Source organism: Odontesthes bonariensis, chromosome 24 (assembly GCF_027942865.1).
Source record: "Odontesthes bonariensis isolate fOdoBon6 chromosome 24, fOdoBon6.hap1, whole genome shotgun sequence".
Classification (NCBI taxonomy): domain Eukaryota; kingdom Metazoa; phylum Chordata; class Actinopteri; order Atheriniformes; family Atherinopsidae; genus Odontesthes; species Odontesthes bonariensis.
In genome coordinates, this window is record NC_134529.1 from 25,046,374 (window position 1) to 25,070,506 (window position 24,133).

Below are 24,133 nucleotides of genomic sequence, written 5' to 3' on the forward strand. Positions count from 1 at the left end.
AACATGTACAGAATCGCGTCTTCCACTCCTATGTGTTTCTGGTAGGCAAACTGGAGGGGATCAAGAGCCTCAGCAACCTGCAATCTCTCCAAGGTCTTCATGATATGAGATGTCAAAGCCACCGGTCTGTAGTCATTCAGCTCCACCGGTTGCCCTAATTTGGGCATGAGACAAGAAGTTTTCCACAGTACCGGGACTTTTTCCATCTGAATGCTCATATTAAAGAGCCTCTGAAGAGGGACTGCTAGTTGACCAGCACAGTCCCTCAGAAGCCTTGGGCAGACTCCATCTGGGCCTGAAGCCCTCCCTGACTTAAGTCTCCTGAGCTCAGCTCCAACCTCCTCTATAGTTAGATACAGAGGTTGTAGCGGAGGGATGGCGACAGGAGTGATCAACCATAGTGATGGGGGTGGGTGTGCAGCTGGACAGAGGAGGGCTAGTGGTGGGAGTTGCTGCAGAGGTGGAGGTGCAGCTGGACTGAGGAGGCCAGGCGGTGGGAGCAGCCACAGATGTGGAGATGCAGCTGTGCTCAGGATGCCTGGAGGTAGAAGCTGCCGCAGAGGTGGATGTGCAGCTGGGCTTAGGAGGCCTGGTGGTGAAAACTGCCACAGAGTTGGAGGTGTGGCTGGGTTCAGAAGGCCTGGCAGTGGAAGTGTCGTGGCTTGCCACAGATTCAATCCCCTCGGAGACACAAGACACCACAACAGAGGAATCAGTTTAAAGGTTTTACTCTCATGGGTCAGCAGCCACACTGTGAATAACAGACAGGTCCCCCATCCCAAACCCAACCAAGAGTGGCACAGTTAATACCACAATACACCCCACATTAGGCACATCAAAGCACAATCAGTCAGGAGTTTAAGCACAGCAAACAGTTCATGCAAAGGTTCAAGGCACACAACGGTCACAGCTATAGTAGTCCCAATGGCATAGTCGAGCCCAAATAAACACATAAAAAAAAGAAAGAAAAATGCAGCAAGGTAATAATCAAAATATTACACCCCACCACAGCAATATCAGCACACGAGATATGGCACAGCAACACAAAGACTCAGATCACCGCATGCAACTAATGCTATAAATCACAGCACACCAATAGCAACCCCCCCCCCCGACCCCATAGGGACTACTACTCATGGATATAAGAGTAAACCAGCAACCAACACGCTAGCATAAAATGACAACTTGTATACTACACTATTCTACTCACACCAAGTCACTGACTTCATTTAGCAATGATGCGTTACACCATCGAAGAGGAGTTCACGGGGATCTGCTAGCACCAAGCAGATGCGCTGCTACCCAATACAGAGCAAAGAGTCCACGTCGGGTCGGCGGCTTTCCCACACCGACCCGAAAGAAAAAAACAAAGCAAACTTAGCTGTACCCCCAGTCCACGCATGACTCACGGATCCGACGTGGCGGCCATGATACCAGGCGGAATAATGGCCAACGGATATCCCTTCACACAGTCCAGCTCATCAGCCTCTAGCCACCAGACTTCCAGCAATACCTCCGCGACAATCCCTCTCGATCCACTTGAAGATCTCCAGTCTCTCGTCGCTGCCCTCCTGGCTCCTGACGCCGGCTCCGGTTTCCCTCCAGCACTCCTCGAGTCCCAGGCACCTCGGAACAAAACACATCTACTGGCACCAGGAGGAGACTAGCACATAGCTCATGCACGCCACGAGAACATAGGGAGAAGTAAAGCACTTTCCTTTAGCAGGCGTGCGATCATGCCCATCCTCAAAACGCCACGAATCTCCTGCTGCTGCTTCGGCTGGTGGTGATGTCGTTGTGGTCGCATCAGCTGTGCCGGTTCCGTTGCGGCATGGTGACGTCGCCGCGCTGGCCCCAAGGAAGCTCCCCCAGTGACAAATCCCCCGCATAGAAAAAGCATTTCTCCCGCCCCGAATCAATCAGTCCCACCAATCGCATCAGTCCATTCTTTACAACCAATAATCCCCAGTCCATATATGGAGTCCATGTTAGTCCCAGCGATTACACAGTTGATACCAGGGACGTTGCCCAACAGAAATTATACAACACAAAACCCAAAACGTGACAGAAGCTGCCGCAGAGGTAGATGTGCGGTTGGGTTCAGTAGGCCTGGTGGTGGAAGCTGCCGCAGAGGTGGAGGTGCAGCTGGGCTCAGTATGCCTGGTGGTGGAAGCTGCCGCACAGGTGGAGGTGTAGCTTGGCTCAGGAGACCAGCCGGTGGAAGTTGCTGTAGAGGTGGAGGTACAGCTGGAAAGAAGAAGCCTGTTGGTGACAGTTGCTGCAGAGGTGGAGGTGCAGTCAGGCGGAGGAGGAGGCTTGGCGATGCAGGTTGCCATTGAGGTGGAAGTACAGTAGGGCAGTGGAAGCAGTATAGAGGAAGCAGCTGTAGTGGTGGGGGTGAAGGGAGCAGCAGCATAGGTGGAAAAAGCCACACTATCAAACCTGTTGTAATATTGGTTGAAAGTATTGGCTCTGTCCACATCACCTTCCACAGACTGAGAGTTCTCCATCCCCATTCTGGAATGTCCTCTTTTTCTGGTTCAGGAGGTCTTTGATGTCACTGGTGATCCATGGTTTATTATTTGGATAGCACCTTACAGTCCTGACTTTAATCACAGTGTCCCTACAGAAGTTAATGTAGTCAGTGATGGTGCTGACCCTCCTGTCCATGTCAATGTCCATTTCGTCTTCCTCCAGCAGTACAGCCCAGTCTGTGACATCAAAGCAGTCTCTCAATGAATCACTCGCCTCTGTTGACCACTTCCTGAAAGATCTGGTAGTAACAGGAAGTCTTTGTACACACGGTCTGTATGTGGGTTGTAGATAGACCATGCTGTGATCAGATCTACCCAGTGGTGGAAGAGACACTGCCCTGTAAGCCTCCTTCACGTTAGCATAGAACAGATCTAATGTCTTTTCTCCACGTGTTGGACAGTCCACATACTGTACAAAGCCAGTCAGGCAGGAGGATAGAGAGACGTGGTTGAAATCCCCTGTGATTGCAATGAATGCCTCAGGATGCTGGGTTTGTATCCTAGCAACGGCGTCATGGATGACGTCACACGCCGTTGTAGGTGCCGCCCTCGGTGGAATGTAAACAACTATGACTGTGTATGGGAAGTCTCTGGGCACATAGAACGCACGGAAACCAACTGACAGCATTTCGATGTCTGGACAACAAACCCTCTCCTTAATGGTCACATTGCGGGGGTTTACCCATCTCTGATTAAAGAACAGTATAACACCCCCGCCTTTCCGCTTACTGCCGCTCGTACTCAGGTCCAGATCCGCTCGTACGGCTGTGAAGCCAGGTATGTCCACACACTGGTGTGTTGTGGTTCAGCCAGGACTCAGACAAACAGATCAAACTGCTCTCCTTATACAGCCATTGGTTCCGCATAAGCGCCTCTAGCTCATCACACTTGTTTGGTAGTGAGTTAGCGTTTCCCATAATCACTGAGGGCAGAAAAGGTTTGTACCTCCACCTCCTGTTGTGCCTCTTTGCCTTTAGTTTCGCTCCAGCTCTGCATCCACGGTACAGCTGCGGAATTGGATGTTTAATTCCACGTCCAATCCTTGACAGTGCCAACAGTTCTTCTCTTGTGTACACTGCTTTAGTAGTAGTGCACATTGTCAAAAAATTAAAATAAAACAAAAAAGCAGATCAATAAAAATAACTAAAAATGTTTAGATAGAAACTAAAAACTAAAAATGACATGTAATCATATAAACGACGAGAAAAATTGAGAGCTACACAGACTTGCTGCCGATAAGGCCGGCGCATAGCAACCGTGATATGCATAAATTTATAACTTTTATAACCTTGCTGTCTTTCGCAAAGTGGATAGTCAAGCACAAATACATTTAAATAAATGATTTCTATATCATTTAATTATTTTTTATTTTATTATCAGCACTATGAATAATAAACGGCAGATTATGAATCAGCACCATGGAGCAAATTCATAGCTATACAGCATGTCTTGAAAAAATTATGAAATGTCACAGTGTGTGTGTGTTTATGTGTATTAGATTATGTTTATCAATCATATTTCATTCTGCAGCGATGCCTCGTAAGGAGAGGACATTAAAAAAAACAAAAACAAAAGGAGTGTTTCAAATTCGTGCTCCATGTGCCCCCTTTTGACTTTGAGCACCTGCCCCTCCAAAGGTCTCTGCAAAGCCCTGGTTGACACAATTTTTTTTTTCTATAGTAGATGTTGCCTGAATTAGCCAGTGTTGAAGCCCCAATTATAGCTGGCTTCCCCGAGTCCGTTGATCGAAGTGTGAGCATAAAGGTCAAGACTCATTCCAAGGTTTAGTTGGTTTATTGCAGAAGCTTCTGGAGATCACACAGTTACATGATATGCATTCTGTCCTACTGCTAAGTGAGATCTGGGGATTTTCCTTCTCCCTTCTGATTACATGTTTCAGTATTTGTGTTATCTCCGTCCAAGTGGCAGTTGTTCATGGTCTTGTGGCACAACCGGCAGCATAACAGGAAACTGGCCTTATATGGTTATTAACAGAAAAAGGGCCTTATATGGTCATTTTAAACAACATCCATCTAAGCTTGTAATCATACTGCCACACACATATCGTAAAATGAATAGTATTGATATAATCTCACACCAGGTATAACAAGTAGAAGATTGAACCCTTCATCCTGACACAGACAGCCTCTTGGTGGATAGATAAGCACCTCTCCTTCACACGTGCGTGCGTTTGTGTCTACATGGTTCAAGAGCACACACTGGCTCCAGAGCAGGCCTTTCATACCTTTAGCAATCTTAGCAGCTACCACTGTTTTACGATTGGAAGGCTAAGGCAGTGGTTACCAAACTGTGTGCAGGCAAGTCCAGGTGTGCCGTGGGATTTTGTGACAACCATACATTATTATTGCAATATACAACTACACAAAAATAATTATTTTTTAATTTACTATATCAGTACTTTGTATGCACTCATTTCATAATACAGAGGCAAACTCTATACCTAAAACCAATTATTTAAAAAAAGATCCTCAGAGAACCCCATATTTCGCTGTTAACGCAGTTGCGCGGGTGGGAATTATAAGACCGTGACACATCAAAGGCTGAAGGACAACATTAAAACAGAGAAACACACAAGACGGAAAATGGAGCGCTTTCTTGTACGGAGCAAACCACCAACCACCAGTGCAGAGACTGCCGACAGCCCACCACCGAAAGAAAAGAGGAAAAAAACTGTCAGCTGACAGTATCATGAAAGTTACCAGTCTTATGGCTTCAGTTGGACCAATCCTCAGCCCAAATGCGTCCTGTCGGGAGAAGTTAGCTAATGCTAATGTAGCTTTCCAAGTTGCACAGGGCTTCTAAAGTCACTCTTTTATGCTGACAAAAACTCACGAACATAAGACTCTTGGAGCTGAGCAACACACTCCGTTTATTCTCCTTCTCACCTGCGCGCACGCCTCCAAAACATAACAATAGCCGCATTCGGACTGTAGGAACCTTTGGCAGTTCCTATAACCTTTTAATCCATGGGGCCGTTTTCTCCCGCATTCGGACATACAGGAACTCGGGACCATGGCCCTCAGTTCCTATAACCATTTTAGCTCCTTCTCCGAGGCTGGGTCTTTTCTGGGTTCTATTGGAACACATCTGACGAAGGTGTTTGGTGGTCGGTAGCTACGCCCCTTGTCATGCTGTCACGGCTGAAATGTTTACTCATACGACACAGACACAACCGGCGCGTGTTTAATAAGTTAAACTAACATGTCGTCTCCTTTGTCTGCGGCGCTCTGCTCTCTCTGTGTGCTCTTCCAGCCTCGATGTAAGAACCCGATGTGATTGTCCATGATTAATATCACCATCATGCAGACCATGAACACGGTGGCCTCCCCACTCTCTATATTAGCTTCTTTGTGGTGTTGTTTTCTTATCTCCTTACTTTTCGTAGGTTTTGTTTTGTTTTGTTGTTGAGTGTGGCGCTAAAGTAACACGTCACTGTCGCAGACGGTTGCGTCGCATCAGTCCCGACCTGTTCCCAACTCATGTGCAAGTGCGGACTGAAACAGTTCCGCTGGGGAAGGACAGTTATCAGAACGAAATTCGAGGAGGACCGTTCTTAGAACGGCTCTGTCCGAATGCGGCTAATGTCGCCTCTCAGGACGTCACAAAATCTGCGCGCCCCGACAGGCACATGTATCTCACTAATTTGTTAACCCCTTAGCGCCTATGTCGCATATATGCTACAAACCGTTTGACTCAATCAACCAGCTGAGATAGCATCTTTATTCCACCAATGCCGGTTAGTCCATATTCACTACGGACCTAGGAACCTTTATATAAATAAATATGTATAAAAAAAAGGGTGAATAAAAAAACATTGTTTTTTTCACTGTTATATTACTGTGTTGTTGTTATCTTATTATTGACCATTATGCCTGGTGTTGCAAATAAGCAACATACCAAATTACATACCAAACATACCAAATTGACTCCAAATTGACCAGGATGCCTGTTGTCCCATATTTGCAACATACCAAAAATTCTATTTATTTCTTATGCAAAAGTGAAATGAATAATCTCAGCATTATTTACCATCTACTTAAAGGCTAAAACACACACAAAACATTTTTTTATATACAGCTATATAAATTCAGGCGTTAAAGCTATGGTAGGTAATCCTAGAGAGCTAGCAAGAGAGCTAGCAAGATTCGAAAGTGTCCCCTCCTCTAAGCTCCACCCCCCCCTCCCCATTCCGTCAGTGCTTCATCCAAAGCCGGTAGAACCGCGTGCGCACATGGAGCAGGGAGCCGGCAGAGGTGGGCATAGGCAGAAAGCAGAGGCATCTGATTGGTTTTTTGTAGGCGACCAATCCGAGATCAGCGGGACGCTGGTCAGCTTTTTCTCAGTCCTGCAGCTGCCACAGAGGTCTGATTATTTTCGTCCCTTTTTCTAAATACATCTTGTATAGATTTCTCTCAGGATAGACGTACCATTTCACCCAGTATTACAAAATGTGTTTCTGAACAGGATTACCAACCATGTCTTTAAGGGTAATATGTAAAATATTTACAATAGCACATGTTTCAATGCTGATTGCTGAAATGTTGCATGTATCATTTGTAGTTTAGGACCATGGACAATACTCTGCGTTCTGAGTTTTCTTTGCGTCATTTTTAATTTTCTGACCTGTCTCGTTTAAATGAATGTGTTGCTGCTTTGATGAAGCCTAATTTGATAAAGTTTCAAATAAATTTTTGAAATATTTCACGAGTAATATAGTTGTCTTTGTCACATTTTATTTGGCATTAGTAAATAATTTTGTACATTTACAGATATTTTACATGATATGAGTGATAACACGTGTTATAAGGACTATTGTCCTTTGGTGTGCCAAATCATTATACTGTGATATACCAGTTTTTCAAAGTGAAATGCAACTGACTGTCTTTAAGTGCTGGCTCAAAATGAAGGAAAAATGACATTTCTTATATAAAACACTGTGACAATATTTGTTTTCCCCACAAGTCAAAATGGAAATATCAATTCAGTTTGTTTCTATAGGGCCCATTCTCCACCTCTGCCACTTGTATGTGAGTCCTGTAAATCCATTTAGAATCCAGTCAACTGTCATCCAATCTGAATCCAAATGAATGCTTCTGTGATCCTTCTTCAGCGCCAACATCGCAAAAATGGTCACATCAGTGTAAAAAAAGACCAAGATGCCTGATTGCTCAACTCAATTCTTCAAAACAGCAGCTCACAAACCAAACAAGTGAATCTGAACCTTCCTCTTAAGTCCTTGTTTGAGTTATTTTGTCTGCGAAATGAGCTCTCAGGTGGTCTATTTTCCGGAAAATGGATTTAATTTAGTTCTAATTACGCAGACACACAAATTGACTGGTGTGTAAATAAACAGTGTTGTTAAGGTGTGGGGCCCTCTGTGTTTACAGTGGTATGACTGAGTGCTCTGTCATCTTTTCTGACCTTTAGCTCTGCTAAGGAAAACTTGCAACGACTGTCACCACAGTGGAAAGCCCAGACAGTTCTGTTGTACCTTGGTCTTGTGGCTCTCAACTATTTGCATACAGCATGTCACTTGATTGTGTTGGTCCATTGCCAAAGAGCAAAGCTTGTGAGCCAGTATAATTTTGGTGGTTAGTCTGGCTCCTCTTTCTGTCACTCTTTGTATCATCATTACCATCTACTTCTTGGTTCTGTTTTTCCTCTTATGCACTGTTTCGAGGGTAATTCCAGTTTACAACAACTTGGCCTTCATTGCTCTCAAATTAGATAACATTGTGCTGATTAATGTAATTGGTGAGATCTGTAGATATGGTAACAAACCCATTCAGTCACAGAATCCAACATGTATCTCTATAATAAAGGGGAAGTACAATAGGTAAACATTGCTTTCATTAACTTTTTGCCTGCATATTCTCTATGGTTGTCTGTTGCTCATGACTCCCACCTGACTTCATTTTACAGATGTATAAAAAAAATAATAGCCCTACAGTGTAATAAATCGGAATTATCCTTTAAAAAGAAATTACGACCGCAGTGATTAAAATGTTTGCTAAGCTGCTTGTTTGAGTGCAGGGTGGGCTGCTGTTTGTGTCCGCTGATAGTAAACGGGTGCATGCATGTTAGGTGATTTGCGTGTGTGTTTGTTTGTGTTTCCGTGTGTGTGTGTGTTTGTGTGTGTGTGTTTGTGAGTAACACCACTGCTGGAACGGTTGGAGAACATCTGATTTAAGAGGCACTCATAAAAAGACAAACACGTGCACACCCCAGAGACTGGAGGCATACGATCTTTGCTTCTCGTCAGTCTGGTGCTCCCTCTCGCATCCACATACACTCTCACAAACACACACAAATCCTGTTTCCCCACATAATAGCCTGTTTTTACTTCAGTTCTATAAAAGGCAACTTCACCCAGTAACTGCAGTCTGAGGATACGTGTGGCCCTGCAGCTAATCGGCTTGTTGGCCCACTGAACGAACGTCGGCTCTGCTCTGCAGCATGAGTGAGCAGCAGAACTGGTCAGGACATACAGTATGTACAGTATATGTTCTCTGACATGGCAAATTTTTCTTCTCTCAGTTACAACTTTTGGGCTATTATCAAGAGGTTTAAGCATGGATTCTCCCTTCATAATAGCTGAGTCACTGACCCACTTTATCTCAGTTCTTCCCCAACTAGCAAAAGCAAAGTGGCATGTTTCATCCCTTTATGTCTTCCCCCTCTCCCTCCCTCTGTCCACGTCCACTCTTTCGCTCCACGTGCAGGGCAGATGGTGCTCTACTCTTTTATCTGCTGCTATTTGTAGAAACGTCTGAGTCAACGAGCACACCAACTTGTGTGGATGCAGATAACTTACTACGACCTGCTTGCCGGGCCAAAACACTTAACATGTTGTGTCTGGATCTCTGGACAGTAGGGAAATAAAATGTATGGATGACAGGTTGACTGCTCTGAACAGATCACTTAGTGGCAGGCTCAAGTTAACAGGTTGGCTCCACTGACACAAATAGGACAGTTGCAGTCCCACATTTGGTGCCAGTCAGGGACGGAGTGGGACTCATATTCAGCCCTGGGGCCTCATGTACAAAGGTAGCGTACGTACAAAATAGTGGCGTACGCACCTTTTCACGTCAACGATCAGATGTATCAAGAGCAAAAAGACCGTGGAAATGTGCGGTGCCTCACGCCAACTTCAGGGCTGGCGTACGCACTTTTCTACAGCTGTTGATTCTTTGGCAACACCTAATGTGATGTTGGGAAACTGTTATAATAAATAAATGTGAAAACAATTAGTCCTCAGACAGTGATGTGCACATTTGAGATACATGAGCAATTAATACTGATAAACAATTAACACACCCATGTGTCAATTACAAGAGTGAATATAAAAGCATGCACAAAGTGGTGTAATGCATACCATTAAAAACAATGGCTGCTTTAGCAGTATTAGAAGACTTTGCAAATGGTGCAATTCAAAGAGAGCGTGTGTTCACTAGACAGAGAGGATTTGCTGGTACGTGATGGCGACTCATTAGCCGTTTTTGAGGGAAATCCTCCTAGAACTGTGCGCAGAGCTGCGGCCGGCGTTGGAGCGCAACACAGCGAGGAGCCATGCGCTGCCTGTGCTCACAGGTGATGTGCAGACTGGGGTTCCTAGAAACGGGAGCATTCCAGAGGGAGCTGCCGACCAATTGGGACTGTGCTAGTCTACCCTGACCCGAGCCATGCCAGCGTGTGGAACAGAATTATCCACATCTCAGCCACGTATATCAAATACCCACAATGAAGTTGAACAGGCCAACATTAAAGCTCAATTTGAAGCGAGAGCCGGTTTTGTAATCGGAGCTATCGACTGCACATACATTGCTATAAAAGCGCAATCACATGATGAATTTGTATGTTAACAGGAAACATTTTCATTCGATCTACAGTATGTACAGATCATATGTGATGGGTAAATGCAATTAACCAACATTGTGGCGTGGTGCCCCGTTTCAACGCACGATTCATACATTCTTAGTAACAGCATTGTTGGGAACAGACTACAAGGTGGCACTGTGCGTGATGGTTGGCTTCTTGGTGAGTAACTTTATTGTGTAATTGTCCTAATATTTTTCCCCGTGACGTGCATTGAGTATGTGGGCCCCCAATTTCTATCCCGTCTTCACAGCATCATAGTCGGTGGTTAAAGTTAGTTTTTTGCAGTTTTTCGCTGGTTAAACTTCAGCTTAAAGGGATAATCCGGAGTAAAATGCACTTTAGATCAATTTACGGGATGTTGGGAGTACATACGTTGAGTTGACATCAAAATCATGTCATTTGGATGTGTTTTGAGAATTTTGATTTGACCGTTTTTAGCCAAAAGTCATTAGCCTGGAAGTGAGAGGGGCATATCATGTCACCGCTACAAAACGCTATTTACCAGCAACATTACCTTTCCGGAAATGTTGCTGCCATCTTTAGCGGCAGCTGCAGAGTTCGGTAAAGTTGTAAAGATATTGGCAGATTGGGACTTCCGGGATCAATAACTCAGAAGTGAGACGTTGTTAAAACATAAAACAAGAATATTTTCAACCGTAGTAAGACAGACAAGGAGCTACAACCTAACTTTCATCAAAACGAGCCATCCTCGGAGCCACACCAATAACATTAGTGTTTATGTGCAGCCGGCTGTGAGAGCAGCGAGCAGGGACCGTCTATAAAGTGCAACCGAAGAGGGACATTACAAAAAAGAATCAATAAATATTCAATAACTTCATGATGATACAGTGTAGTGTCACCAAACTCACTACACATCAGGGTTTCCGTTAGAAAAAAAACCTGCCGGTCAAAGTGACCGTCCGAGGTTTCACCTTCCGGACATTTTGATAACACCACGGTCAAATATTCCATCGTTCCTAATTAGGCTAGTGTAGAAAAATTTGAAGTGACTAATAGCTTAAAAAATGACAATTTGACACAAAAAAAATAATTCAACACATTTATTGGCCTTACGACCCCTGTTGCGCAAACGACCCCGTGCAGTTAATATTAAGAGACGTATCTGATGAACCAATCATTCTTCCATATATCAAAAAAATAAAAAATAAACTTTTTTGTGGTTTAATGAACTAACCCCCCTTACCCACATACAATTAAGACTTTTAACAGTTATAGTAACGGTCTTGACGTGCACCTGATATGGTGCGGTTTAAGGTAGCCTAAATTTAAAATGAATAGGCATGAGGCCATCAAATTATTCATTGGTTTACATCACTACCTTTTACGTTTTTTGGCCATGTTGAAATTATCAGCTGCCGACAAGAAATTGAAAGTTTGTAATGTCTCTCCGCAGCTGGCGATGCGCATAAGGCGCGTAACTTTGTGCTCTGCGAGGCGACTTCGCTGCTTGGTCTTGATTCGGTTCTGCAGCGAAAACCCCCTCTCTGCGGGAACACTGGAAACTGGGATCACACAAGCTATTTTGGCGAGCTTGGCCCACTCTGGATAGATTTCGATGAAGTCCCGAATGAGGACTTCACAGGCTGTGGCGAATTGCAATCCCCCATAGCCACGGAGCGCTGTCATCACAGCGAGGGCATCTCGTCGCAGGGCAATGGTATTAATAAGAGGAGTGGTGTCTGCAGACTCAACAGTTGTAAAATGGGAAACAACCGTTCTGATCGCTGGTTCTGCATATTCTTGAAGAGCTAAAAAAAGAAAGAAAAAAGAAAGAATAAGAAGCAAATAGGAGACAATGATGAGTTATTAGAACTTTTGTTGTTAAGTGAGGAATGTTAAGATGAGACATTATTTCTATCATTGTGCTATTCATTCATTACAGGAATTGTTAACTTAAGCATTTTGAATGAATACATTTTTAATAAAATTATCATTTGTTATGAGAGTTATTGTTGTTAACTTTTAATGAAAAGTATTTTTAATAAACCAACTGTAAATATCTTGTTATTGTAGGGTTAGACTGGGTAGGCCTATGTTAAGTGAGCGCATGCCACAGACATAAATAATGATAATATTATAATAATAATAATAATATGTAATAAAATATAATATAATAATAATATATAATATAATATAATGTAATATAATATAATATAATAATAATATATAATATAATATAATATAATATAATATAATATAATATAATATCTAATATCTCCCCCTTGAGCTGTCACCTTACCGTGGTGGGGGGGTTTGCGTGCCCCAATGAGTCTGGGAGCTATGTTGTCTGGGGCTTTAAGCCCCTGGTAGGGTCACCCATGGCAAACAGATCCTAGATGAGGGACCAGACAAAGAACAGCTCACAAGACCCCTATGATGAGTGATACTTTTGGACGCCGTGTTCCCTTGCCCGGACGCGGGTCACCGGGGCCTCCCCCTGGAGCCAGGCCCAGGGGTGGGGCCCGCCGGCGAGCGCCTGGTGGCCGGGTCTGTGCCCGTGGGGCTCGGTCGGGCACAGCCCGAAGAAACGACACGGGTCCCCCTTCCTACGGGCTCACCACCCGTGGGAGGGGCCATGGGGGTCGGGTGCAATGTGAGCTGGGCGGCAGCCGAAGGCAGGGACCTTGGCGGTCTGATCCTCGGCTACTGAAACTGGCTCTTGGGACGTGGAACGTCACCTCTCTGCTGGGGAAGGAGCCTGAGCTGGTGCGCGAGGCTGAGCGGTTCCGGCTAGATATAGTCGGACTCACCTCGACGCATGGCTTGGGCTCCGGAACCAGCCTCCTCGAGAGGGGTTGGACTCTCTTCCACTCTGGAGTTGCCCGCGGTGAGAGGCGTAAAGCAGGTGTAGGCATACTTATTGCCCCCCGGCTGTGCGCCTGTACATTGGGGTTCACCCCGGTAGACGAGAGGGTAGCCTCCCTCCGCCTTAGGGTGGGGGGACGGGTCCTGACTGTTGTTTGTGCTTATGCACCGAACGGCAGTTCAGAGTACCCACCCTTTTTGGAGTCCCTGGAGGAGGCACTAGAGAGTGCTCCTCCGGGAGACTCCCTCGTCCTGCTGGGGGACTTCAATGCTCACGTGGGCAATGACAGTGAGACCTGGAGGGGCGTGATTGGGAGGAACGGCCCCCCCGATCTGAATCAGAGTGGTGTTTTGTTGTTGGACTTCTGTGCTCGTCACGGATTGTCCATAACGAACACCATGTTCAGGCATAAGGGTGTCCATATGTGCACTTGGCACCAGGACACCCTAGGCCGCAGCTCGATGATCGACTTTGTAGTCGTATCATCGGACTTGCGGCCGTATGTCCTGGACACTCGGGTGAAGAGAGGGGCGGAGCTGTCAACTGATCACCACCTGGTGGTGAGTTGGCTCCGCTGGTGGGGGAGGAAGCCGGTCAGACCTGGCAGGCCCAAACGTATTGTGAGGGTCTGCTGGGAACGGCTGGCGGAATCCCCTGTAAGGAGGAGTTTCAACTCCCACCTCCGGCAGAGCTTCAACCATGTCCCGGGGGAGGTGGGGGACATTGAGCCCGAATGGGCCATGTTCCGTGCCTCCATTGTTGAGGCGGCCGACCGGAGCTGTGGCCGCAAGGTGGTCGGTGCCTGTCGTGGCGGCAATCCCCGAACCCGCTGGTGGACCCCAGTGGTGAGGGAGGCCGTCAAGCTGAAGAAGGAGTCCTATCGGGCCTTTTTGGCCAGTGGGACTCTGGAAGCAGCTGATGGGTACCGACAGGCCAAGCGGAACGCAGCCTCGGCGGTTGCTGAGGCAAAAACTCGGGCTTGGGAGGAGTTCGGGGAGGCCATGGAGAACGATTTCCGGATGGCCTCGAGGAGATTCTGGTCCACCATCCGGCGGCTCAGGGGGGGGAAGCGGTGCACCGTCAACACCGTGTATGGTGAGGGCGGGGCTCTGCTGACTTCAACTAGGGACGTCGTGAGTCGGTGGGGGGAGTACTTCGAGGGCCTCCTCAATCCTACCGACACGCCTTCCGATGAGGAAGCAGAGTTGGGGAGCTCGGACGTGGGACCTCCCATTTCTGGGGCTGAGGTTGCCGAGGTGGTCAAAAAACTCCTCGGTGGCAAGGCCCCGGGGGTGGATGAGGTCCGTCCTGAGTTCCTCAAGGCTCTGGATGTTGTGGGGCTGTCTTGGTTGACACGCCTCTGCAGCATCGCGTGGACATCGGGGGCAGTGCCTCTGGACTGGCAGATCGGGGTGGTGGTCCCCCTCTTTAAAAAGGGGGACCGGAGGGTGTGTTCCAACTATAGGGGGATCACACTCCTCAGCCTCCCTGGTAAGGTCTTTTCGGGGGTACTGGAGAGGAGGATCCGCCGGATAGTCGAATCTCGGATTCAGGAGGTGCAGTGTGGTTTTCGTCCTGGCCGTGGAACAGTAGACCAGCTCTTCACCCTCCGCAGGATCCTGGAGGGAGCATGGGAGTTCGCCCAACCTGTCTACATGTGTTTTGTGGACTTGGAGAAGGCGTTCGACCGTGTCCCTCGGGGACTCTTGTGGGGGGTGCTCCGGGAGTATGGAGTGCCGGACTCCTTGATATGGGCTGTTCGGTCCCTGTATGACCGGTGTCAGAGTCTGGTCCGCATTGCCGGCAGTAAGTCGGACATGTTTCCTGTGAGGGTTGGACTCCGTCAGGGCTGCCCTTTGTCACCGATTCTGTTCATAATTTTTATGGACAGAATTTCTAGGCGCAGCCAGGGCGTCGAGGGGGTCCGGTTTGGCGACCTCAGAATCGGGTCTCTGCTTTTTGCGGACGATTTGGTTCTGTTGGCGTCGTCAGGCCGTGACCTTCAGCTCTCACTGGAGCGGTTCGCAGCCGCGTGTGAAGCGGCTGGGATGACCCTCAGCACCTCCAAATCTGAGACCATGGTCTTCGGCCGGAAAAGGGTGGAATGCTCTCTTCGGGTCGGGAATGAGATCCTTCCCCAAGTGGAGGAGTTCAAGTATCTCGGGGTCTTGTTCACGAGTGAGGGACGAACGGAACAGGAGATTGACAGACGGATTGGTGCGGCGTCTGCAGTGATGCGGGCTCTGCACCGGCCCGTCGTGGTGAAGAAGGAGCTGAGCCAGAAGGCGAAGCTCTCGATTTACCGGTCAATCTATGTTCCTACCCTCACCTATGGTCACGAGCTGTGGGTAGTGACCGAAAGAACGAGATCGCGAATACAAGCGGCCGAAATGAGTTTCCTCCGCAGGGTGTCTGGGCTCTCCCTTAGAGATAGGGTGAGAAGCTCGGTCATCCGGGAGGGGCTCGGAGTAGAACCGCTGCTCCTCCGCATCGAGAGGAGTCAGATGAGGTGGCTCGGGCATCTGGTGAGAATGCCTCCTGGACGCCTCCCCGGTGAGGTGTTCCGGGCCCGTCCCACTGGGAGGAGACCCCGGGGAAGACCCAGGACACGTTGGAGAGACTATGTCTCTCGGCTGGCCTGGGAACGCCTCGGGGTCCCCCCAGAAGAGCTGGAGGAAGTGGCCGGGGACAGGGACGTCTGGGTCTCTTTGCTCAAGCTGCTGCCCCCGCGACCCGATCCCCGGACCAGCGGAAGATAATGGATGGATGGATGGATAATATAATATAATATAATATAATATAATATAATATAATATAATATAGAATAGCTCCTTCTTACCATTCTGTGATGGAGGATATCTACGAGGATTGAGGAGGGTGTCGAAGCAGTGAAGTAGATCCAAGCAGTCTTCGGGGAATCTGTCTTGTAAGGCATCTATCAGATGTTGAACAAACCGTTCTCTGACTTTTCTGAAAGCTTGGATTGAGCGGTCGCTTGCGTTGGTCACTTTTATATCCATGTACTTGCCGTCTTCATAGCCTGCCAGGAAATTTTCCTCTTCTGGACCCGGGGCATCTCGGAACTGTGTGAATGCCGCGACAGATGCTTGCACTACTGGTCGGATACTGGAGAGATTGACGTCATCTTTCTGAAACACTAAATTCAGCTTGGTTATCACAGGTAGCATATCGGCCAATGCGTGAGTCAGGGCTATGAAGCTGTAGCTCTGGATTTGACCTAGCAGTCCTTGCGCTTTTGCATTTCCTCTCAAGGCCTCTTCAGTTAGCTCCATGACCACAGCTGGCCAGTTGTGTTTCATGGCCTTCACCGCCCTGTGTAGGGATAGCCAGCGCACTGCGAAAGGCTGCTTGAGGCTGACCATGTCCTCGTCGTGGAGTTCAGCTGTAAGTTGGCGCAGCCGGTTTGTTCTTGTTGCTGAGTGCTTGTAGAAGGAGTACACTGATGAGATTGTGTTTTTGTAAGATGTGATGTTGTTGACGGACTTTTCTGCGTCCAGGTCAGCAAGAGCCGCTCTGTGGGCCACGCAGTGCACTTGTATGGAGAAGGGATTCGCCTGCTTAAGCAAAGCACCAACCCTACCATGCCTCCCCATCATTACGCTTGCACCATCTGAACCCAGGCCAATGACACGAGACAGTTCAACATCCATTTCCCGAAGCACAGCGACTAGGCGATCATAAATGCATCTTGCGGTCCCGCAGTCCACATCGTAATTTCCAAGAAAGCACGTCTCCACCTTTCCTTCCATTTCAAGCTTTAGATAAACGATCAACTTTTTGTTAACTGTGATGTTTACTGTTTCGTCGATGATGAGTCCAACAAAGTCACTCCTTTTTATTTTTTCCTGTATCTGATTCATCACCACATCTTCTAATGCCTTCTCCATGTCATCAACAGAGTCACTGTGGTGATAAATACCATCGGTAGTGACGAAGTCTGGAGCCTCGAGAGCTCGCAGAAGCTCTGTCTGCGCAACAAACTGGTTTGAAGGAATGACATGTTTGGCCATATGGAAGACAATTTTGAGCTGCGATGACAACTTTTTCTTTGAACTTTCCGTGGCCTTCTCGCAGTGGCTTTTCATGACAACCTGCTGTGGCTTTAAATGGAGCGCGGAGACATGGTCATTGCTTTGGCTGTGTTCAATTAGAGCGGACATTCTCATATTAGTCGATCCTTTTGTAAAACCATTGCGTCGTCCGGCCATTTCGCAATGCGAACAGAACATTATTTATTTACCGCTAACAACCTCACACCTCAGCCATGTGAACTTTTCACCCCAATCGGAACGAAACACCCGAGACTTTTGCCTTTTCTCTGGAGGCGGAGGCGGCACATCTGGCACAGGTACAGACCGGTCATCATCAGCAGCAGCAGCAGGACCTCTCTTGTGAGTCGCATCTGGAGTCGTCACATCTTTCAGAAAAAAACTTTTAAGGCTACTCTGCCTGGGACCGGCCATATTTTAACAATAGCCGACGTAACCTATTTGTTTGTTAGCAGAAGACGAAGCTGCATTCAATAAACAAAGGGGTGTTTTTACACTTTTCGCGGTAGAATCTTTGCTGCACGCGCAAACGCTCGGCCAATCACACGCCATACACCTTTCGATGTGTTTGTATTAGGGTAAATTATTTTATTCTAATAGGCTACTGTGTTACTACATTAGACTTAGCCTAAATGGTAGTATTATTCTGAAAATCAAATTGAGTTAGATAGAGGGATTATTAGTAGGACATTATTAAAAATTCGCGGGTTTTGTGCCGCGCTGGTGTGTGTGTCTCTAAGCAACTGTGAGTGACAGCACCGCGCGCAGGGAGCCAGGCAGACTCACAGAGGAGCGCAGCCGGGGAGGCGGGGCTTTGTGTGGATGTGTGTGGGACAGACAAGTTTGAAAATACGGAACAAATGCAACATTTTGTTGCCAAATAAGGGACGATTCCGTATTTCAAGGGACGGGTGGCAACCCTATTTAGTCAATTTCAAACGGACACTTTGACCGGTGAGATTTCATCTTCTCGGACATTTATTTCTTTTTTCCGGCCAATGTCCGGTAATTACCGGACAACGGAATGTCAGCTACACATGTCACTTGTCTCCTACAGATTACACTACAACTCTTGCTTTGAAAGAAATAAATTTTTGTAGTACCAAGGAGGTAATGGGAGTGGTTGACCTGAAGTTCATGATACTACACTGTATTAGTTATTGAATATAATTCCTTACAAAAATTCCCCCAAACTATGGAAAATGAATTATTTGCAAACCAGGTGTTTGCAAACCTCCTCTTGCGTTTGCTGCTTATGGGAGGACAACGTGCCAAAGAACATATTTTTGCAGGCCACCACTTCAGAAAGTAGCACCTCCATCTCGCTTTCCGTAAAGTTCTTCTTTTTACCATCTTATTCATTATTTTTTCTTTATTTTCTGATCGTACACAGAGGGGAATCGCAGGTGCAGGGCTCATTTAAATATGATTTGCAAATTTAAGTAGGGGCGTGGACAGGGAGGAGTCGGGTGCTCAATTCCACGTTGATTTGGATGTACAAACGAAATGTGCATGGATTGATTCGTGCGCACAGATTCATACATCCGACGTTGGAGGGCATTTGAGTTTGAGCGTACGCCATGTTTCAGTAGGAAATCCACGCAAGTCTTTGTACATGAGGCCCCTGGAGTTTCATGCCTCAGATCGGTCCACTTTAGATCACGACCTATTATTAAAATCATGTAATTATAACCTTACATTTGATGTGGAAAACACATTTTGACTTAACCAATTAAGATGTTTTCAATGGCAAAATATGCAGGTTTATTTCATATTACTTTGGGCCTTTCAACTGTGGGCTTTGTGTATTAATATCTTACTTTTAATGATAAAAAATAAAACGGGTTTGGGCATAGAAACACGCGTGACCTCCTGTTCCTTCCATACTGACAGAAGCAGTCCCATTGCTACTGGCTGCTGGATCTGCTTCTGACACTTAATCACATTTTAAAAATGGTCATAATTCTCAGCACAAATCTCCCCTTTTTAGAAAGCCTTCTGATCAATTCAGCTCAGTTTCATTAATGTAGTAATGCCGAATCATCTAGCATCTCAGGGCACTTTCCATAGAGCAGGTCTACACCATACTTTTCATTGTATTCATTTTAATAATATTCACTTAATGAGTAATCCTACCTGCCCACTCTGGTCTTGTGGGCACACAAATTGACTTGATAATTAATTAACATGAACGGTGGTTTGCAGGCAGAGTTCAACATATTGCCAACATATTGCCATATATGCCCTCGTTTTGATGAAAAAGTTGCCAGTTTTTGCATATTTAGCTGCGTCTGTTTTCAGGGCTTTCCTCTTTTTAATTCCAGCCTTTTCCGCGCCATCCTTGCTCTTTCTACTTTCCATCTTTCAAACACCACTGACCGAGTACGCTGACGTTTAACGTCAGGGTGCGTCTGCAAAAACACGAGAGCTGTCAGTGAAGGCGGTCTAGGGACAGCGCGAGCAGCGTACATAATCAACCCACTGCCATGACTGAACACTGGCCCAAAAAAGAAGAGAGAACACCGGCCCTTATGGTCCCAACATCAGACCGGCCCACCGGGAATTGTCCTGGTCCTCCCGATTCGCCACTCTGGGCCTGGTGCCAGTTACAGTAATAAAGATTAATCTAATAGAAACCAGGGCTTACAGGTGGCTGGGAGTGTAAAGTGGGTCATTGCTGAGGATTGCAAACATGAATGTTGGGAAAGGAATGTTGTCCCATTCCTGTCTGAGATATGATTCTAGCTGCTCAACCATCCCTTCGGCTTCGTCATATTTTGCATTTCATGATTCATCAAATATTTTAAATTGGTGAAACTTCTGGACTGCAGGCAGAACAGTTCAAACCTGAACTCTTCAACAGAGCTATCATGTTGTAATAGATGCAGTATGTGGTTTAGCATAATTTTGCTGAAATATACAAGACCTTCTCTGAAAAATACATCCCATGTATCACATCAAATGTATATATCTCTCAGTACTGACGGTGTTTTTACACATGTGCAAGTTGCTTGTTCCACAGACACTAATGTACCTCCATACCATCAGAGATGCAAGATTTTGAACTGAACGCTGAACACAAACCCATTATTACTTCTGAGAAACTCTCTATGATGCTTTTTTTTTATACCCAATTACATTACTAACCTGTTTCCAAATAACCTAATTAGTTACAGCACGTTCCTCCAGATGTTATTTTTAGCACCACTTTCGTTGGCCCATCCAAACTTTTTTGAGATGAGTGGCTGCCAAGAAATTCAAGATGAGTTATTTTTTCATGAAATAGTAAAATGTATGTTACATAGATACTGCCCCCTTTTCAATGTTCAATGCCCAATTTTTGTCATTCATTATATTTCTATTCTTGTGGCATTTCTGTTTCTTGTTCACCAGTCATTTTGATGTTTAGGACTTTTGAGTACCTTGTCTTTGTAAAATCGTTTGTTCCCTCAGTAAGTTTGATTAAGTATTTTGTGTCTGCAAAGTAAAAACAAACAAAATTTTATGGTTAAAACTAAAGTAAGTTTGAAAATTATTGGACCACATGGGAGATGAACATTGGCCTCATGGTTGACATGGCTATAACTCCTCCAAGTGGACTATCACTCATTCTGTTACAATCCTACAAAATGCCATGAAAATGCTCATGAAAACTATAGAAATTTGTTTCTAAAAACATAAATCAATAAAGACTCAGTTTATAGATGAGAAATCAACTTCAGTCTTTGCCGATCACATCAAATCATAGTGTTCATAAAACCAACACAACCTCTGTAATAAATAAATAAATAAAATAATAAATAAAAACAACTTTTACTGCACTTTAAAAATATTCTTTCAACCTAATCTAGGAACCCATCTGGTTTAGTCTAATGATCCGGAATAATTTTTCATCCTGCCCCGTATGAGCTTATTATGCATTCTCATAATGGATAAAGCAATATGAAATCTGTAAAAATCCTGTTATCTTTTTATACGTCACTATAGAAATGACTGCTGCGCCTCATTGCAATACAATAGGTCAGAAAGTAGCTTACTTTATCTATGTTACAAGTCAAAATCATATCAAGCGATGAAAATGACCTCTTTTCAGCTGCAAGCAGTCTCATATGTCATTTGTAAACTTGGGATTTAGATGATATGATTAAAAAGGCAATCAAATTATTCATACAGTGAACTGTGTTGATAAGTATTCCCTCAAAACTCACACAATGAATGCCTACTGCTGACTCAGGAAACTGAGTCACAGTCTAACATGATGGAAACCAGCCTGATCACTAAGACCTTCAAAGCCATGTGTGCGTCCTTTAGTAGAAGCCACGCTGCATCATTTCACAGCGGAATGATAATGCACGTCAAAGCTCATTATACAAGCTTACAGACTTGTGCAAATGGTGCCTATCCACTTCAGAAATGAGAAGAGGTAAGTACTAAAGCTATATCCACACTGCAGGCAAAAGTGGCCCAAACTTTTTTGCCCATTTGTGACCCATATCTGATTTTTTTTCATGACAGTCTGAACAGCCCAAATCCAATTTTTTTTCCCCCACATCAGACCCAGGCCACTTTCATATGTGGTCCTAAATCTGATACAAATCTGATGTTTTTCAAAAGGACAGCAGTCTGACTGGTCATGTCACGTTTAATCCGACTTTTATGTCATTGAAGAGACACAGACGTCCCAATTCTATGCCAGAGGAAGCGTGAAGCGGCAAGATCAAATTTAAACAATAAACAAAACAAGCATGGCAGACACCATCTCACATCATTAAAATTTGTGCTTTCTCTTTTTTCAACCTTCTTCTTCCCTTCACTTGGTCATAATTTTGTCGGCTCCAATTGCACAACAACTGACGTGACTTCTTCTGTGCATTTCAGAACTGTAGAATGTTCACACTGAAGTCCGATGGCGGTAGCATTTAGCATTTGCCACCCTAAAACATGACAACCCAGGGCTCAGACCAGGATGCAGAGTTGTAGTCTTACACACTTCTCTGCAGCTTCCCACCTACTGCTACCCACCCAATCAATTAACACAAAAGGAGCAAATCCTCTTGTGCAAAAAGAAATTATTAAAACAAAAACTTTAACTGAACAAAAACATCAAACTATTAAATGTGGTTTGCTGAATATCAGATCTCTCCTTTCGAAGTCTCTGTTAGTGAATGAGTTGATTTGTGATCATCATATTGATATATTTTGTCTTACAGAAACCTGGCTGCAGCAGGAGGATCATGTTAGCATTAATGAAGCAACTCCCTGTAACTGTTTAAATGTTCACGTTCCTCGAACCACAGGCAGAGGAGGAGGAGTGGCAGCTATCTTCAGATCAGGGTTACTCATCAGTCCCAGACCCAAGATTAGTTTTAGCTCTTTTGAATATCTGATTCTCAGTTTTTCCCATGCAAAGTGGAAATCCCAGAAACCTCTTGTGTTTGTTGTTGTGTATCGTCCACCTGGCCCTTATTCTGAGTTTCTGTCTGAATTCTCAGAGTTTTTATCCCAGTTAGTGCTGAGTACAGATAAAGTCATTGTAGTGGGTGACTTTAATATTCATGTAGATGTTGAAAATGACAGCCTGAATATGAACTTTAATTCTATATTGGACTCTATTGGATTTTCTCAGAGTGTTCACAGACCGACTCATTGCCTTAATCACACCCTTGATCTTGTGCTGACTTATGGCATTGAGAGTGAACAGTTAACAGTGTTCCCTCATAACCCTGTCTTATCTGACCATTTTCTGATAACCTTTGAGTTTACATTACTTGACTATACAGTTTCTGAGAAGAAATTTACGTATAGAAGGTGTTTATCAGAGGATGCTGTAACCAGATTTAAAGAATTAATTCCATCATCCTTTTCTTCACTGCCATGTGCAGATATGACAGAAGACGACTACCTAAACTTTACTCCAGCAGCACTTGACTCTCTTGTTGACAGCACTATAGTTTCAATGCGTACAGCACTGGACAATGTTGCCCCTCTGAAAAGGAAGGTAATCAGTCAGAAGAGGCTGGCTCCTTGGTATAATTCACAGCTGCGTGCTTTAAAGCAGACTGCAAGAAAGCTGGAGAGACAGTGGCGTTCCTCTAATTTAGAAGAGTCTTAGTTAGTCTGGAAAGAAAGTTTAACAATGTATAAGAAAGCCCTTCGTAAAGCTAGAACTGCTTATTATTCATCATTGATAGAAGAGAATAAGAATAATCCCAGGTTTCTTTTCAGCACTGTAGCCAGTCTGACTAAGAGTCCGAGCTCTGCTGAGCCAGTTATTCCTTTAACTCTCAGCAGTGATGATTTCATGAGCTTCTTTATTAATAAAATTGTTTCTATCAGAGAGAAGATTGATGGAGTCCTTCCCACTATTATTAGTGATGTATCATCAAGTACAGCAGCTTTAGAAGTATCTTTAGAACCTGATTTATATTTAGACGGCTTCTGCCCAGTTGATCTCTCTGATCTAACAACAGCAATAGTCTCTTCTAAACCATCAACTTGTGTTTTAGACCCAATCCCAACCAGACTGTTCAAGGAGGTTTTCCCATTAATTGACACTTCCATATTGGATTTGATCAATCTGTCTTTGTTGACAGGATATGTACCTCAGACTTTTAAGGTTGCTGTAATTAAACCTTTACTTAAAAAACCTACTCCTGACTCAGAAGTGTTGGCTCATTATATACCTATATCCAATCTCCCTTTTATGTCTAAAGTTCTTGAAAAAATAGTTGCAGCTCAGCTTTGTGATCATTTACACAGAAATAATCTGTTTGAAGAGTTTCAGTCAGGATTCAGAGTGCATC

General features: G+C 45.1%; 1 protein-coding gene across 1 annotated transcript; it reads right to left on the bottom strand.

Annotated features, from left to right (window-relative positions):
- Positions 1 to 1,481: 1,481 nt before the first annotated feature.
- Positions 1,482 to 17,366, bottom strand: LOC142375684 (zinc finger protein 862-like). Its single transcript, XM_075459823.1, has 3 exons — positions 16,100 to 17,366; positions 11,773 to 12,202; positions 1,482 to 1,626 (listed from the first exon to the last, which is right to left on the bottom strand). Exons 1-3 carry the CDS (start codon positions 17,364 to 17,366, stop codon positions 1,482 to 1,484), a joined length of 1,842 nt encoding a protein of 613 aa, XP_075315938.1.
- Positions 17,367 to 24,133: the final 6,767 nt, after the last annotated feature.

Excerpts from the sequence above, each read along its gene's own strand:
- LOC142375684 (XM_075459823.1), bottom strand. The coding sequence starts at position 17,366 with ATGAAAAGCCACTGCGAGAAGGCCACGGAAAGTTCAAAGAAAAAGTTG. Across the intron at positions 12,203-16,099 it reads ATATCCTCCATCACAGAATG|CTCTTCAAGAATATGCAGAA; the intron begins GTAAGAAGGAGC and ends TTCTTTTTTTAG. Across the intron at positions 1,627-11,772 it reads ATGGCCAAAAAACGTAAAAG|GTGCCTGGGACTCGAGGAGT; the intron begins GTAGTGATGTAA and ends TTTTGTTCCGAG.